The sequence below is a fragment of the Antedon mediterranea genome, chromosome 6 (genome assembly GCF_964355755.1).
Source record: "Antedon mediterranea chromosome 6, ecAntMedi1.1, whole genome shotgun sequence".
Lineage (NCBI taxonomy): Eukaryota > Metazoa > Echinodermata > Crinoidea > Comatulida > Antedonidae > Antedon > Antedon mediterranea.
Window position 1 is genome coordinate 6,239,318 of NC_092675.1, and position 16,418 is coordinate 6,255,735.

Sequence of the window (16,418 nt, forward strand, 5' to 3'; positions counted from 1 at the left end):
TCCTGCACAAAGGACCCGTGTGACAGTGTCCTGTAAATTGAGTTGAAGTCCAGCTAAATTTAGATTTAAAATTATAGAAGTTTGTAAATGTACCCTTTTTATATTACTGTTTGTTATTTAGTAATTAAAAATCAATTTCTCTGGGGGAAAAAATTGTAGGTTTCTTAATGTTATTGTACTGTGAGTTGTCCCTGGTACTGATTTACTGTACTGTAAGAATTGTGTTATCAAGATTACTCACAAAATATGGGAAGAGGTCATTGAACTTTATTGACCTTCAATAATTAGTTCAATTAGCCATTGAAAGGTCATTAACTTAAAAGTAGTTTCAGATACATTATGTTATGAATCACTGGTCAGTATAATGTTGCCAAATAACATTGAATGTACATTTCTGCTGCAATGGTACTGTAGTTCACTGACCTACTGTATATTAACATTTTATTTACAGCTAGTCTGAATATGAGGCATGGCATCACAAATTCGGTGTACTGTCGGAAATAATAATTCGATTTTATATATTCATAATCTATATTAATAAGCTTTAAAATGAGGCGTTGTTTATCAAGGAGTCACTTTCTAGCTCAGGAAATCTTCATTTTGAGAAAATCAACAATGATGTGTAGCGATGCCAGGCCTCATAGCAAAATAATCGGCCATTAAAACTAGGTAATCTTATAAAGTTTTAAGCTAGGTAAAATTAAACATAGTGCGTCAATGCTAATGTAAGATTTGTAAAAAAACTATAATGTACAGTACCCAAAATATTGTACTGTAAACAATGTTGGACATCACATAATTCCTATTCTCACTTCTTGTTATTTTTCATTGGTGACCGAATAAATACTATTATTTATTATTATTAACAACACGTTCATATTTAGGAGGCAGGCAGGATATTTAGAAAGCATTTATGTAATCATTCTTGTAATTCTTGAAAAAAATTGTCTAATAATAATTGTGGAATGAAGTATCTAGTGATAAAAGTAGTGCTTTATATAGTGGAAATACAGCAATAAAAATTTACTACCTTTTGACAAACATAGTGTTGATTAAATGTGAAGGTAGTCTTTAATATTAAACTGGAGGTCATAACACATACTGAAGAATATAAACATGAATTTAATTTTACCCAATATATAATGCTACAGTTGGCAGACTGAGGAATTAGGGAAATTGTAGTATAGTAATAAAATTGATTTCATGCAGTTTAATAAGAATGGGTTTGGATAGGATTGTGAGGCCAAGTAAAACAATTTTTGTTTTCGTTTAATTAAAAAAGAAATTATGGAGAATGTGGGTGCTTAAAAAAAACAAAAAAACTCAGATCTCAGATATATCTGAGTTTTCTAGATCTAGAAAACTCAGATACTCAAATACTCATAATTAATATATTTGCCAACTGGTTGGAAATGAATGAGAAGAAAACAACCCAAACGATGACATTTAAAAATAAATTAGTCTAGTACAATAACTGCTGCTTTCCATCGATATGAATGTAAAGAAATACTACTAGAATTAAGAATAATCTATTTATATACACAGGCTCTTATGATTAAAAAAAAAACCTTATTCCAATAGAAATTACTGATAAAATTGCTTTTAGACTCTACTGTACTGTAGTGAAGCAATATTGCAAGAAATATGTATAAAAGTAAAGCCGATTTTCCACTAGGCGAATTTGTTCGCGCGAATCAAACGTTTCGAAGAGAAAAAAATCGCTCTCTTTCCACTACATGGGCGAATAGCTGCGACGTTCATGTTCCTCGCGTGGTTGCTGAGCATTTCGATTCGCATGACTGCTCATGAAAGCGTCATAGCTCATTTCCTGAATTGTGTTTGGTTGCGCAATATTTCGCTTCGCAAAAAGTAGAAACAATTCGAACTAGTAAAAAATCAAGGAACTAGAATTTGTCGCAGAAGGGAGTATGACAGACAGAAACTCGAATACGCATGCACAGAGCATGACGCTTTCGATTCGCGCGAACAAATTCGCCTAGTGGAAAATCAGATTTAGACGGTATAAATTAGATAAAGACGACCAAACCAAGAAAAAATTCTAAAACATTAAAATTAAATGAGTAATAAAAGAATGAAAAATAGAAAAGACAACCGGGCTGATGTACAGTATAGTAGACTGATGTAGAAATATTGCAAGCTGATAAAAGAAGGTAATATATGATGAGGATTAAAGTGATACTGTACTGTAGACCAGAGTACTAAAAAATTATAATTGAAAAACAAATACCTTTATCAACACAAATGATAAAAAATTTCCTCAGGCAGGGTAATTATATTATGTAGAAAACTGACGCCATATTATTTTGTTGAAAGGATAATTTATTATTAAGGCGTTTTTAGTACCACCAGCTTAATAAATATCCATATAACAGAGTAACAGTATCTCTTATTGGTGGATCCATAGATGCCCGGTCTACCCTAAATTTTGTAAATTTACAATGTAAAAGATAGGACATTGGATTCAGTTCAGAATTCATTTCAAAATACTAGATTTGCCAATGACCCTACTGTGTGTAAACCACATCTCTATAGATCCAAATAAATTATTTTTGTCCATCAAACTTTGAACATAAGGTTTAACTCAAATAGCTTGATTTCGTTGTGACGTTTGCTCCTAAATCCTTCCCACCATGCATTACACACACTATTTGCAATAAAATTTATGTTACATTGTTTAAATTTTTGTTTTCTTGTAGGACATCCTTCATGTCTCAAGTTCAACAAGGAGGTTAGCAAGAAGGTGCATCTTGTTAGGTGGCAGTGTAGAAAATGTAAATTATGTGCAATTTGTAAACAACAAAGAAATTTAGTAAGTAAAACCAACACAGTGTTTTGATACTGCTAACCTTTGATAACATATTGAATAATGTTTTTATTATAAAATTATGAGCACAATGATCAGATGATAGATTACCACCACTGGGACTGGAATGGAGAAACTGTTGGTTTTTATCATGCCGATTCAATCTTTTTTTTAAACTTGGGACATAATTTATTTTAAATACTCTGTATTTGAGTGGAGCACCTGATAGAGTTATGAACACTGGGCTGATGACCTTGAGTTGATAGAATTGATTGGTATTGGGTAAAAATCCAGCCTAAATGGTCAGTTAACATAAATACTGCAGTAATACATTTTACTTAAGCGTGGTTCCCACTAGCGACGCAACACAAGGACGTAACGCAACGCAAGTGAATTGACCAGTCACAAGCGATGGCTTATTCACTTGTGATTGCTAACTGTCTATAACTTCGCTTGTCATTGGTTAAAACGCTTGCGTTGCGTTTACGTCCTTGCGTTACGTTCTAGTGGGAACCAAGCATTATTTTATCAGGAGTGCTTTGGAATATTAAGGCTCTGTCTACGCTATCAAACTAGTTTGACAAAAAAAATGTGATATGCCCAAATATGGTATTAATATGACATCATCGTGTCCATATTTGAGTTAAAGTAATTGAGATTCATTATTTCAATCATTGGTTCAAATCTGTGAAAACCCTGGTATTTGTGTTGTACTGAAGAGGGTTATTCAGTATAAAGAAGAAATCAAAACATTATCAAGTAAACAGATGAAGATTAACATTGGATGACTAATCACAGATTGCCTCATCAGATCATAAAATAACTTGTAATTAAAATGTGACTAATTAGCATTTAAAGTAGTTTGACAAAAAAAAATGTGATGTGCCCAAATATGGTAGTGATATGACATCATCGTGTCCATATATGGGCACATAACGTTTGATAGTGTAAACAGAGCTTTATGCTTTGATAAATATTCGGTTTCATTTTTAACTATTAAGCGGTTTCACTCAAATTGATGCGTGCATAAAAAAGTTAAATATGTCGGTATATTCTTCAGAAAGAGTCATTACTAATTCATTTTTAAAAGGATGTATTAAAAAAAAATTAATGTAGGTATTTAATGAGAAAATAATGTTGACAATCTCCATAAATGAATAACAATTTTTTGGTATGAACTTCTTCAAATTTCTCGTTTGCTAAATGTTGAATGTTTCATCTGGTTGTGTCAGTCTACTTTAAAATACTGTATTTTTAAATTTTATTTTCTGTATTTTTCAAATTTAATGGATTGGGAAATGTTTCATAGAAATCTACCAAAACATGTTCTATCATTTTATCGTAAAAGAAAAGAAAGAGATACAGTAGTTTTGACACAATAATTTGCCATGATTCAAAGAAATGAGTCATAATTCTTATACTCATAGATTTTAATTAGGTTTATTAATTATTTGGTAGTATGAAATGCACAAGTAAATTGCCACAATTGGTTTGAGATTGGCTGCAAACCAACATTTTAACTCCTGGTAGTTTTCTAATGACCTGTTTCTGATATATAATGCCGAAAACTGTTTATTGAAATACTTACACAGTATATTAATTATAATAAAAATTACCAACCGACCATATTTTTTATATTACTTTGTTTATGCTCCCGAAAAATGTTTAATCGATGGGTAGGTTAATATAATATCAACAACAAAAATGTCAACATTATCAAAATACTATGTAGTTTGACTTAAAGGTCAATGGCGGTCAATCGGATAACAGCTAAATATAATAAACAGTTGATAATTAACTAGTTAAAAATGATAATATACCATCAACCAATTGATTGGATGAATTTTTTAAACCATTTAATCGGTTTTTTAATTGTTACTGTACAAACTAAATAAATACCATACATTTGACCCAAGTAGTAAATCTCATAAAGTTTATTGGTGGAAAATGATGGAATATGGTTATTGTTTACCATTGATATTTTATAATTTATTTTATTTATTTATTATAATAGAATATTATCAAATTTGAAAAGTAAATTGTAAATAAAAAAATTATGTACAATTTATGACTTAACTCTTCCTATTTGACAAAAAAAAACCACCTTTATTAAACTATTCAATTAATAGATTTACTGATTAGCCCCAGGTGATGTGATAGTACATAGTTCTACTATTATTCTACTATTTTTGCATTTGAATAATTAATATTTTCACTTGATGTTTCCATGCATATTATAATCTCATGGGATGGGATACAAAGGTCATGAACTTAATCAGTGTGATGAATACTAAAATAGATACACTTGGTGGTGACATCAAGTAGCAAAAAGTATGCTTATGAAATGCAAGAATGCTTTTGAGCCACGTCTGTGATTTAATACCAAACGAGAGTAATAAAGCATCCCGATAATCAATTATTATAAGCTTTAACCATTCCCAATGTGATGTAATTAAGTAATTTATCTATTAACTGTTTGTTTTAGCGATTAAGCACCATATACATCTTACAAAAGTTGTTAAAATGTTTAAGGAATATTGCACATGTGAAAATCTATTCTTAGTTATTACCATGGGTCCTGTATGAGCTAATGTAGCTTCTTTGTAGTCATACTTGGGATACCTGGGATTAAAGAGAATTGTAAGCTAAAAATTCCCAAAGCTACTGTATGTCACTGCCTGACCTTTTATAAGCATGTTTCTAAAGCAGTTTCTAATGCTTTTGTACTGTTTTTTTTTTCTGTTTCCATAGGAACTTATATCATGTAGCTCCTGCGACAGAGGCTATCATACAAACTGTGTTAAACTTAAGAAAACTCCAAAAGGTAATTTTTTAATATAATTTTTAGTGTGATGTTATTTAACCTACTAACACAATTAGACGTCTACACTTGGTTCAATCCACTGCCATGCAATGAATGATGCATCCTTCTTAGACTGGAGGTCTTGAATAAATAGAATAGTCAAGACCGCATCGCGTATAATTGGATCTACACAACTGCCTTTGGAGAACATATTTTCGGATCGTCCTCTGAAAAAGGCAGTGGCTATCAAAGATGATCATTTTCATCCGGCCTCTAGTATGTTCCAGTTGATGCGCAGCGGTCGGCGATTTCGTTCTATTAAGGCCAATAAGGCACGATTTACAAATAGTTTCTTTCCAGGATCTATTAGAGCCTTAAATATGATGTAGACTTTTTTTTGTAATGTTCTTGTTTTTTGAGTTCGTGTTGTGTCCGTTGGATATTGTGCTCCGCCAACAGAGCAAACAGAATTTCTATGTTTTTCCTAAAACAAATGATAATAAATGATACTTGACTTGACTTGACTTGACTTGTGTGCACTTTAAAGAACCCAGTGCACCTCTTGGAAAAGTAGGAGATCAGGAGGTCCATTTCAGCTCCTATCGGGGAAAGATGAATGAGCAGAATTTAGTGGCAGTTGTATGAGGGCCACCTAAGTTGATAAAAAGAAAGTTGCTGTAGGTGTCGTCCGCACAAGTGCAAGACACTGGTTATTTCCCCAACCTAACATTTAACACAATGGCTGTGAATAGCAGTGCATTGTTAGTAACCACCTTTGCATGCATACAAAACAATAAGTGATTCATGCCATGTCATTTTAGACTGTTTTAATTGTACTTGTATTGAAAACTATGAACGAAAATAAGCTGTACAAACATCTTCACAGCCGTGACCATTCCAAATGTTTTGTAATCGTAAAATCTGTATTTGTACAGGTTGAAACACACCATTTGTTACAATTATCTTATATTTATAGCTTGTCATAAGCCAATAATTCTAACGTTACAAGAGGTTATATATTATAGTTACTAACTACATGTATCGCAATATTATTTATGATTGATCTGATTTCATGTGATATTCTTATTATGTTGATTTCTAAGGTTATATTTTATGTTAAACAAGATATTATTTCTATGAATTCTAAAAAATTGTGTGTCATCATAAATGCGTCATATACTAAAGTGACTATCACATTATAAATGCTACTACTAGCCTTATGTTGTAGTGTATCTGAGATAGCTGATGATCACTCCCTAGGGATTTACTGGCTTTAAATACCTTGCAAGGTATTACGCTGTACAATTCAGGAATGTGTTGTGTATGAATTATGATTATTATTGAAATAATAACATTGCAATGGTTACAAAGAAGATACTTCAAATTATTAAATATCGAATATAATACTGTACAGTCGAAAAAGTTTTTTTAATAATAATATCTTTCAGTTTTAAATATTTGAACATAGTATATGAAAACTAACTTAAATTCCATACAAAGTGGCAACAAATAAATAAAGTTGAAATATAAATTGTTAATACACATGCCAGTCATAAAGAGGTTTAAACAAAATAAAATTGTCTGATCCATGATACTAACCATGTCAATATTATTGTACTGCAGTTATTGCAGTAACTACATTAAATTTTTAACCTGTTTGTGCAATTATTTAGAAAGCTTTTTACAGTGAGTCTTATAATATAATGTTAATATTAGCATTTCTAAAGGTACTGTATAGCGCGTTCCACAAACAATATCATCTCAATGTGTTAAGGGGGTGGGGGGGGTGGGGGTGGGGGGAGAAAACTTATAAATTGAAACAAAAAATAATATGTAATTGCAGTAAAAAATGTACAAAATTTTATTTCTTACGACATTTTGTGCCCTGGATACTGTAAATTCAAAAATCTTAAACTAATGAATGCACCTTTTACATAAATGTTTTTTTTTACTATAGGACATTGGAAATGTAGTCAATGTAAAGTTGGTAAATGGAATAAAGCATTCGCCAAAGCATCAACTACTTTATTAAAACATCGGAAAATTAAACTAAAAGAAGCTCATAGGATTAAAAAACATGCTCGGAAAATCGCTCTGAAAAAACAACATGTAATAAGGTATGTGTCTACTCAAGCATATTAATTTAAATCTTAAATAATAAAAAAAAAACATTTTTTTATTCCTTATTAACTCTGATTAATAATGAATAATCGTTTATATGAGTATTTCATTGTTATAGGCTTTTAAAAGGTAATCTCTTGATTTCGTACTGATTTAATTTGTGATAAAATATTGTTGTTACCTTTGGCATATATTATGTTGACTTGACAGGCTCTTGGAAATAAATTAATTTTTAATTGTTCTATGAATTTCAATCATCAACATCTTCACTTTCTCATTGTGCTTTGTTTCCATAGAAACTGTCCATATCCAGATTGTGATGGTTCGGGGCATATTAATGGTAAATTCAAAAGACATTCAAGGTAAATTATTTGATTAATAAATAATTGATTATTTTTAAAAAATGTTTTTATTATAAGAAATACAAATTTTAATTTGAATTTCCATGGCATTCCAAATTAGTAATCAGATTTTTCTAATGGTTTTGAAATGTTTATTATAACATGATGTATTTTACAATATAAAATATTTCTCTTGCAGGTTATTTAATTGCCCTCGGTGTCCCCCAGAAGATAGACCACTTAGAAAACATAAACGTTCAAAGACTGTATCAAATGGAACACCAAGTGTCCCAAGTTCAAAGTCATTGCATAACTCGGAATCAGACGGTGATGTATTCACCGATGAAAGACTATTTGATTCATCAGCACAACCCAAAGGACTTATTGATGGATTGTCTCAATTTTTCACGCCGTCGAACCAAAGAAAATCGCGTAGCTCCTCTCTGTCCATGCTTGGATTCATCCCGATTAGAAATAAACCAAAAAAGACTGTGTTTCACAGACAGACCAGTGAGGAACTGCCTTCATCAACCACTAAAATTAAACCTAAAATTCCCATCCGCCTTCAGCCGTCCAACGGCAATGATGAAACTCGATCACATTCCAATTCCTCCTCTCCACACTCTGAAATTCGTAACCTTGGATCGTCCCAGTTGAAAGGGCTATTTGATGGATTATCACATTTATATGCAACGTCCGAACCCCGGAAGCGTGGTTTGTATGGTTTACCGCCAGTTTATGCGCCGCATAAGAGATTCAAGAAGGATGGTAATTTTCTCTTGTTTCAGCAGGAGGAGATACCACATACGACAACCGTCTCCGACGATGTTTCTCTTAGCGACAAAAAAGAAAGTAATGATGACAAGAAAAAGAGTTTAATGCAGATGCCGTTGACTGCATTTGGTATCGGGTTGAAGAAGAAGAAAGGAAGTCAATCCATTGTATCTGAACCAACACCAGATAGTGATGCTAATGAAGGGGAAGAAGACCAGTCTTCAGAACAAGAAGAGGGTATTTATTTACATTTTATTATTGCTTTTTAATTTAATTTTCTATCAATGGTATTGATATAGTGTTCAGCGTAGCAAAAAGCTATACAAAACAACCTTATTGCTACACATTTTGAAAATTGTGTAGCAAAAAATACAATACAAAACTATGTTTCTCGACTTAAAAATCAGTTTTATTAGCAATATTGCTAAACAAAATTTTTAAATGAAAATTTTCCCTGGTGTTTGTATTTGTCAGGCAGGGATATGAAAGTAACAATCCTCATTCTCTTCTCCATCTTCAACCAGTCATGAAATGTAGGCTAGCTAGAGTCTTCCACTCCGGTTTCGGTGAAAAGAATTGTGGTTTACTTTTAGGGTTTTAGGACTCTTAGTATTTAATGGAATATGGGCTAGCCACTGTAAGGATTTAATTAATTGATATGTGAGCTACCTAAGTGTTTAGAACTTAGTAAAACAGAATGCAAGCTAATTAGGGTCTACACTCTTTAATAAATAAACTGAGCTAGCTACAAAGTTGTATACAATATGCAGTAAATGGAAAGTGGTCTAACTTGAGTCAAGCTGTGTATTTTGGCAGCTTTCCTTGTTTTTCTGCTGTCTTGTGTGAATTTTAAAGTATAGGAAGATGGACATCCGTTGACTAGACTGTTTAGAATTAGTGTTAAAGTGGAGTTAGCATGTAGTGTAGGAGGCAGTGTACTGTCTGTGAGTACCAAATAACCTCCAGAGATAACCTCGATTAATATCAAGCTTTTCCTTTTTTTTCGGGAAAAAACCAAAACGTAACATGAATAAAATTATTGTGTATACTCTCACACTTTATTATAAGATAAATCTACATATCATATTTGTAACAACACTAATGAAATTAAACTTTAAAAAAAAAAATTGAAAAGAGATAAAAAGATACTGTAATGAATGACACTGGATGTGATATGATTTGCACAAGGATTTTAAAAGGTATTCAAAGACGTTTGTAGGTACTGTACTGTAAATGACTGAGTGAAAAATATAGTATGTACAATAGATTAAATTATAATTAATTCAATTGTATTTGGCTTTGAAATTTATTTTAAATATTTTGGGAAAGAAAATGGTCTAGCACATACTGTACACACAAAAAAACAAGAATAGCTTAAACAATAAACGTAATTTTTAACTGTGTACTATACTGTACTAATATTGTTAACATTTAAATTTAACTGTATACTATACTAATAATGATAACATTTAAATTTAACTGTATACTATACTAATAATGATAACATTTAAATTTAACTGTATACTATATACTAATAATGATAACATTTACATTTAACTGTATACTATACTATTAATGATAACATTTAAAATAACTGTATACAAAACTAATAATGATAACATTTAAATTTAACTGTATACTATACTAATAATGATAACATTTAAATTTAACTGTATACTATACTAATAATGATAACATTTAAATTTAACTGTATACTATACTAATAATGATAACATTTAAATTTAACTGTATACAAAACTAATAATGATAACATTTAAATTTAACTGTATACTATACTAATAATGATAACATTTAAATTTAACTGTATACTATACTAATAATGATAACATTTAAATTTAACTGTATACTATATACTAATAATGATAACATTTAAATTTAACTGTATACTATACTAATAATGATAACATTTAAATTTAACTGTATACTATACTATTAATGATAACATTTAAATTTAACTGTATACTATACTAATAATGATAACATTTAAATTTAACTGTATACTATATACTAATAATGATAACATTTAAATTTAACTGTATACTATACTATTAATGATAACATTTAAATTTAACTGTATACTATACTAATAATGATAACATTTAAATTTAACTGTATACTATATACTAATAATGATAACATTTAAATTTAATGTATACTATACTAATAATAACATTTAAATTTAACTGTATACTATATACTAATAATGATAACATTTAAATTTAACTGTATACTATATACTAATAATGATAACATTTAAATTTAACTGTATACTATATACTAATAATGATAACATTTAAATTTAACTGTATACTATATACTAATAATGATAACATTTAAATTTAACTGTATACTATATACTAATAATGTTAACATTTAAATTTAACTGTATACTATACTAATAATGATAACATTTAAATTTAACTGTATACTGTACTAATAATGATAACATTTAAATTTAACTGTATACTATATACTAATAATGATAACATTTAAATTTAACTGTATACTATATACTAATAATGATAACATTTAAACTTAAAACTATACTAATAATGATAACATTTAAATTTAACTGTATACTGTACTAATAATGATAACATTTAAATTTAACTGTATACTATACTAATAATGATAACATTTAAATTTAACTGTATACTATACTAATAATGATAACATTTAAATTTAACTGTATACAAAACTACTAATGATAACATTTAAAATAACTGTATACTATTCTAATTAATAACATTTAAATTCAGTTGCCATACACTGCAGTGTACATACAGTATGATTATAATAGAAATTGATATAGTATAGTTCGATAGCCTTTTGCTACTGGGCGTATTCATGTACTGTATTAACCTTCTTTACATACACTAATACTACAGAGTTGGATTTGTAATTAAAATTAAAATAACAAAAATACTCAATGCGGTATTAAAGAATCAATTCTTAATTAACAGTGGTATTACTGTAAACATGCAATTGTTGTAAAACGTCATTTGAGAAAAATAATACTAATTTATTAAATTCAGAAATTGTTTTTGAAACCATATATCTAATTTGCACATTATTACTATTATAATACCAGTAAAAATTGTATTCAATATTAAATGCATAATAGTAATTTATTGTCCAACTGACATGAAGTAGTCAACTGATATGCTGATTATTTATGATGCAAATTTATGTGAAACTAAATATTCAAGAAAAATGTCAACTTGGTATTTTAGTAAGTAAAAACAAGGCTATATTTATAAAATAATTCCATTGAAGTGAATATGAGATTGACAAATAAAGATGTTAAGCTTAAGAAGGCACTGCTAAAGCCTGTTATATTATAAACTGTGTTAATGACCCTAGGTAATTATCACTTACAGTAATATTTATAATATATTAGACATATTCTGCTTGCCACAATATTGAAATCTATTATCACAAATTGGTTATGATTAATCAGAAATATTTACTATTTTATTATTTATTCCAATAAATTATACAAATGTAAAGCTCTGTCTACACTATCAAACTAGTTTGACAAAAGTGTGGTGTGCCCAAATATGGTAGTGATATGATGTAATCATGTCCATATAGAGCACATCACATCAAAGTTTGATATAGTGCAGCTTAAGCTCTATCTACACTATCAAAGTTTATGTGACAAAAAATGTGATGTGCCCATACATGGACATGATGATGTCATATTGTACCACTATCATTTTTGGTCATATCACTACCATATTTGGGCACATCACACTTTTTTGTCAAACTAATTTGATAGTATAGAAAGAGCTTTACTCTATGACTTTCATCATCTCAGTGTCATTTTAGCTACATCATTAAAGTATCTCATCACCATTATAAAACTGACTCATGCATAAATTAGATTTACCCAAATTTAATTTCTGGTAATAGCCATCTTAAATTAGAACGTATTTTAACCGTTGATTTACTACAGTAAACGTGTATTTTACAATTAATATGTCTTCAAGAAAATAGAATGAGATTGGGAGAGTAAATATCGTAAATCTTGGAATTGCAGACGATTCTATGAAAGATCAATGTCTTGATTTTTTTTATAAGATGTTGTAAGAGAAGAAATGTGTGATGACTATAAGAATATCATTCAACTTACACATCAAATGTTTATCCTTTAAAGGGAATACAGTATATTCCAGTCTAAATATATTTTTACTCATCTTAAAGATGTATTGTCCCCCAAAAACATGAAAAATGAAGATTAATATAATCAGACTTTAAATAGGCCATTTGATTTGAATTTATTGGAAAATCATCATAAAAAATATACAAAGTGATAACATAAATTACTGACATTCACCAATTTTACTAATAAAAAAAGAAAATAATTATTTCATTTATAAAAAGACAAAAGAAACAGTTAATTTTAACCAAAAACCATTGTCTGACACACTATTTTTTGCTTTAAATTACATTTTTTTCAGTAAATCATTTTTTTCCTATCCAGTTTTTGGTCAAAGTGAATAACTATTATGCGACAATAAAATGGCATATTCAGCAAAATATTTAAAAAAAAAAAATTGTTTAGGGGAACAATATATCTTATATTATGATATTAATTTTTTTTTCACTTTAATTTTACAATTGACCTCGTAATAGTGACATTTAAAACTGATGATTTTATTAGAGGCCTATAAAGTAGATGAGAATTCATTCTAATGTAAATATATAATATTTCATTTTATTGATAATTAATATACTGTATAGTTATATTTAGGAGTTTTTCTGCTCTTCTAATTTCATTAAGGTTTAATATAAGCACAACAGATATGTTGGTGGTAGGTATGGTTCCAAATGTGTTAAATCAAGAGGGCAAATGAAGGTGCCGTTTTCCCTAAATAGTCATATTTAAAAATTACATAATTCAAATTTCTGTAGAAATAGTTTTCCTGAATCTTGGGAATTACTTTTTATTACATTTTCCTTTTTCCTAGTTTCGGATACAGATGAAGAGTCACCATCAACTTTTGCTCCTCATCCTCTAGGAGTCGCCAAACAAGACATGGAACTGTTCCAGATGGCACAAGATAAAGCACTGGCAGAGATCATGCCGGAACTTAATAAACCACCAGTTGTAAGTATTCAAACTTGATCATTTTATTGTCTATACCAATATAATAGTAATAATGGTATGTCCATTTGTATTTGAACTATCCTGGATGCTATGGCCATCGCTAAATTGATCCTACCTTTGAATCAATGCCAATTAGCCGCCTATGTTATCGCAAACCCTGTCACAAATGGTTCCCCTTTTATAAAATATTGTGCCCTCTCTGACGTGGCCTTTTTCCTGTGGTCTTATTACTTCAAGCTCATAGTATTTTTCAGTAAAACAGGTAGCACAAGTGCCTCATGTCTCAAAGTAGCTGCACCTACCCCAGGGTATAGCCCCATTCCACAGATCATTGCTTATAGCATTGTGGACTTTAAATATACTGTGCCTCTCCTCTACGGGTCATGTCAGTGTTGCCAATTCAGATGATCTCTCATCTGTCCAGACTAAGTGGCAGTGCACACAAGCATTTTGTGTCCACTCGACCTATGGTTTATAGTACTCATTCGGGAAAACTTGTTCTACCATCATCAAGCAAGTGAACCATTGACGATATTATGTTTTTTGCTTCTTTTTTTTCTTGCTTGCTCTTTCTTGCTCTTAATAACTTTTGTATTAAAATAGCAAGCGCAACCGCCTTGGATCTGCCCCTGGTAGCTTGGTGATTTAACAAGCTTCCAATCCCAAGGTCCAGGATTCAATCCTGACCTAGGTTTTAACTCAAGACTCTTTCTCTAAGCCTCAAATGAGACTCGGTGAATGTTCAGATCCATGGAGTTATGCTTTCGTATCGCAAGCAATGTCATATTATAATTAGCGTCGTAACAGCAAAGTGTTCAGATTTTTCACCGATTTGGGTGAACATCTGGTATGCAAGAGTAAATTTGATTGGTTAGAGGTCAAAATCGTTGATGCATGACTTTCGTATCGTAAGCAGAGTTCACTAATCCTGTACCTTGAGCTGTCATAACGAACAAAAGATCAGTGTCGTAAGAGGTGGCTTCCACTAATCTTTTCCTGGTTCAGACCTATTGAGTTGTGCGCCGCGTACAATACGAAAGTATAACTCCGTAGGTCTGAACAGGCCCTCAGTTTATAGTCACAGTATTTTTTTGTCTATCTTATAATTGGAAAGCTACACTTGTTAGATTTCTATCAATGTCATTACAAATTTCTGGGTACAAATGTACACTGATAATAACTAGGATTATTTTTTAACATCAATATATATTTTTTATAAGAATCACGCCCAAGGTTCAATTATTGTATTACCTTTATTAAGATGCTGTGTAGCATTACAACCTTGGTTTTTTCAAGTGCGTTCATTTTTCTAGTTATTGATTTTTTCCTGAGGCTAGTTAGTGAAGCATCATCTTCTTATTTAGGTGTGGGTTTTATATTCATGAGCAGTGATTTTGTTTATATTAAATCTGTATATCTGGAAATAAACAACGTCAATAGACCATAATAAGTGTTGTTATTCTCTATCAAATAAGGGTAAATAGACAAATTATGTAATAAGTACCTTTAGTCTATTATCAAACATTGGATAAATAGTCAAATGACATAATAAGTGTCTTTAGTCTACAGTACTATCAAATAATGGGTAAATCGACAAATGATGTAATTTGTTCCTTTTGTTTATTATCATTATCAAATAATGGGTAAATAGACAAATGATGTATTAAGTGCCTTTAGTCTACTATGAAATAATGGCCTACCAGAGAATTAATTGGTACAAACACAAATGTTTTGTGCTCAAACACATCCTAAGTGAAAATAAATAAAAGTATATAAAAAGTGTTAAAAAAATATTTTCATTTAGCTACACATGCACACATTTTATTTAAGCTTAATACTGTATGAGAGTTATAATCCACTATTAGGTGTAAGTTTCTTTTTCAGTATTATTTATAGTACAGGAAACTATATAAAAAGATTAGGTAAATGTAGGCATTTTATGAGGTACAGTATCTCTTTAACCATCTTTTGATTGTCTCGTCATGGCTGATTAGATTTAAAAATGAATTTATATGCAAGATTCCCTGAAATTCACAATAGAAAAGCTTTTTATATAGTGACTATCATCAGTTACTAATTCCACTTGAAAAAAAAAATTGAAACTTTTTTTTGTTTTTAAAGCGTATAAAAAAATGCATTGCGGTTTAGAAACATTTTGTTTGGCTTTACCAAACTAAAGCTCTGCCTACACTATCAAATTTTATGTGATTTTTTTTGTCAACTAGTTTGATAGTGTAGAGAGAGCTTTAACACATGATAGCAGTATGTAATTTTTGCCAGTCATGATTCTTATAAATTTTGACTTCATGTCACTTGTCACACAAACATGGTCATTAGTAGTATGCCTATATGACTGGAAAACATTTTTGGGAACTACATTTTTACTTGGATTCTGATTATACTGATATTAATTTTACTATT

The 16,418-nt window shown here is 30.0% G+C and overlaps 1 protein-coding gene across 4 annotated transcripts in view; it reads left to right on the forward strand.

Moving 5' to 3' along the window:
* The window catches only part of LOC140052277 (uncharacterized), a 47,964-nt gene that overhangs the window by 5,486 nt on the left and 26,060 nt on the right, over nt 1-16,418 (forward strand). For all 4 annotated transcript variants that reach the window (XM_072097750.1, XM_072097748.1, XM_072097751.1 and 1 more), the window contains exons 4-9: nt 2,718-2,830; nt 5,576-5,648; nt 7,585-7,744; nt 8,045-8,110; nt 8,289-9,100; nt 13,858-13,997. In XM_072097750.1, the coding sequence (XP_071953851.1) occupies nt 2,718-2,830; nt 5,576-5,648; nt 7,585-7,744; nt 8,045-8,110; nt 8,289-9,100; nt 13,858-13,997 (1,364 nt within the window). The remainder of the gene's footprint in view (nt 1-2,717; nt 2,831-5,575; nt 5,649-7,584; nt 7,745-8,044; nt 8,111-8,288; nt 9,101-13,857; nt 13,998-16,418) is intronic.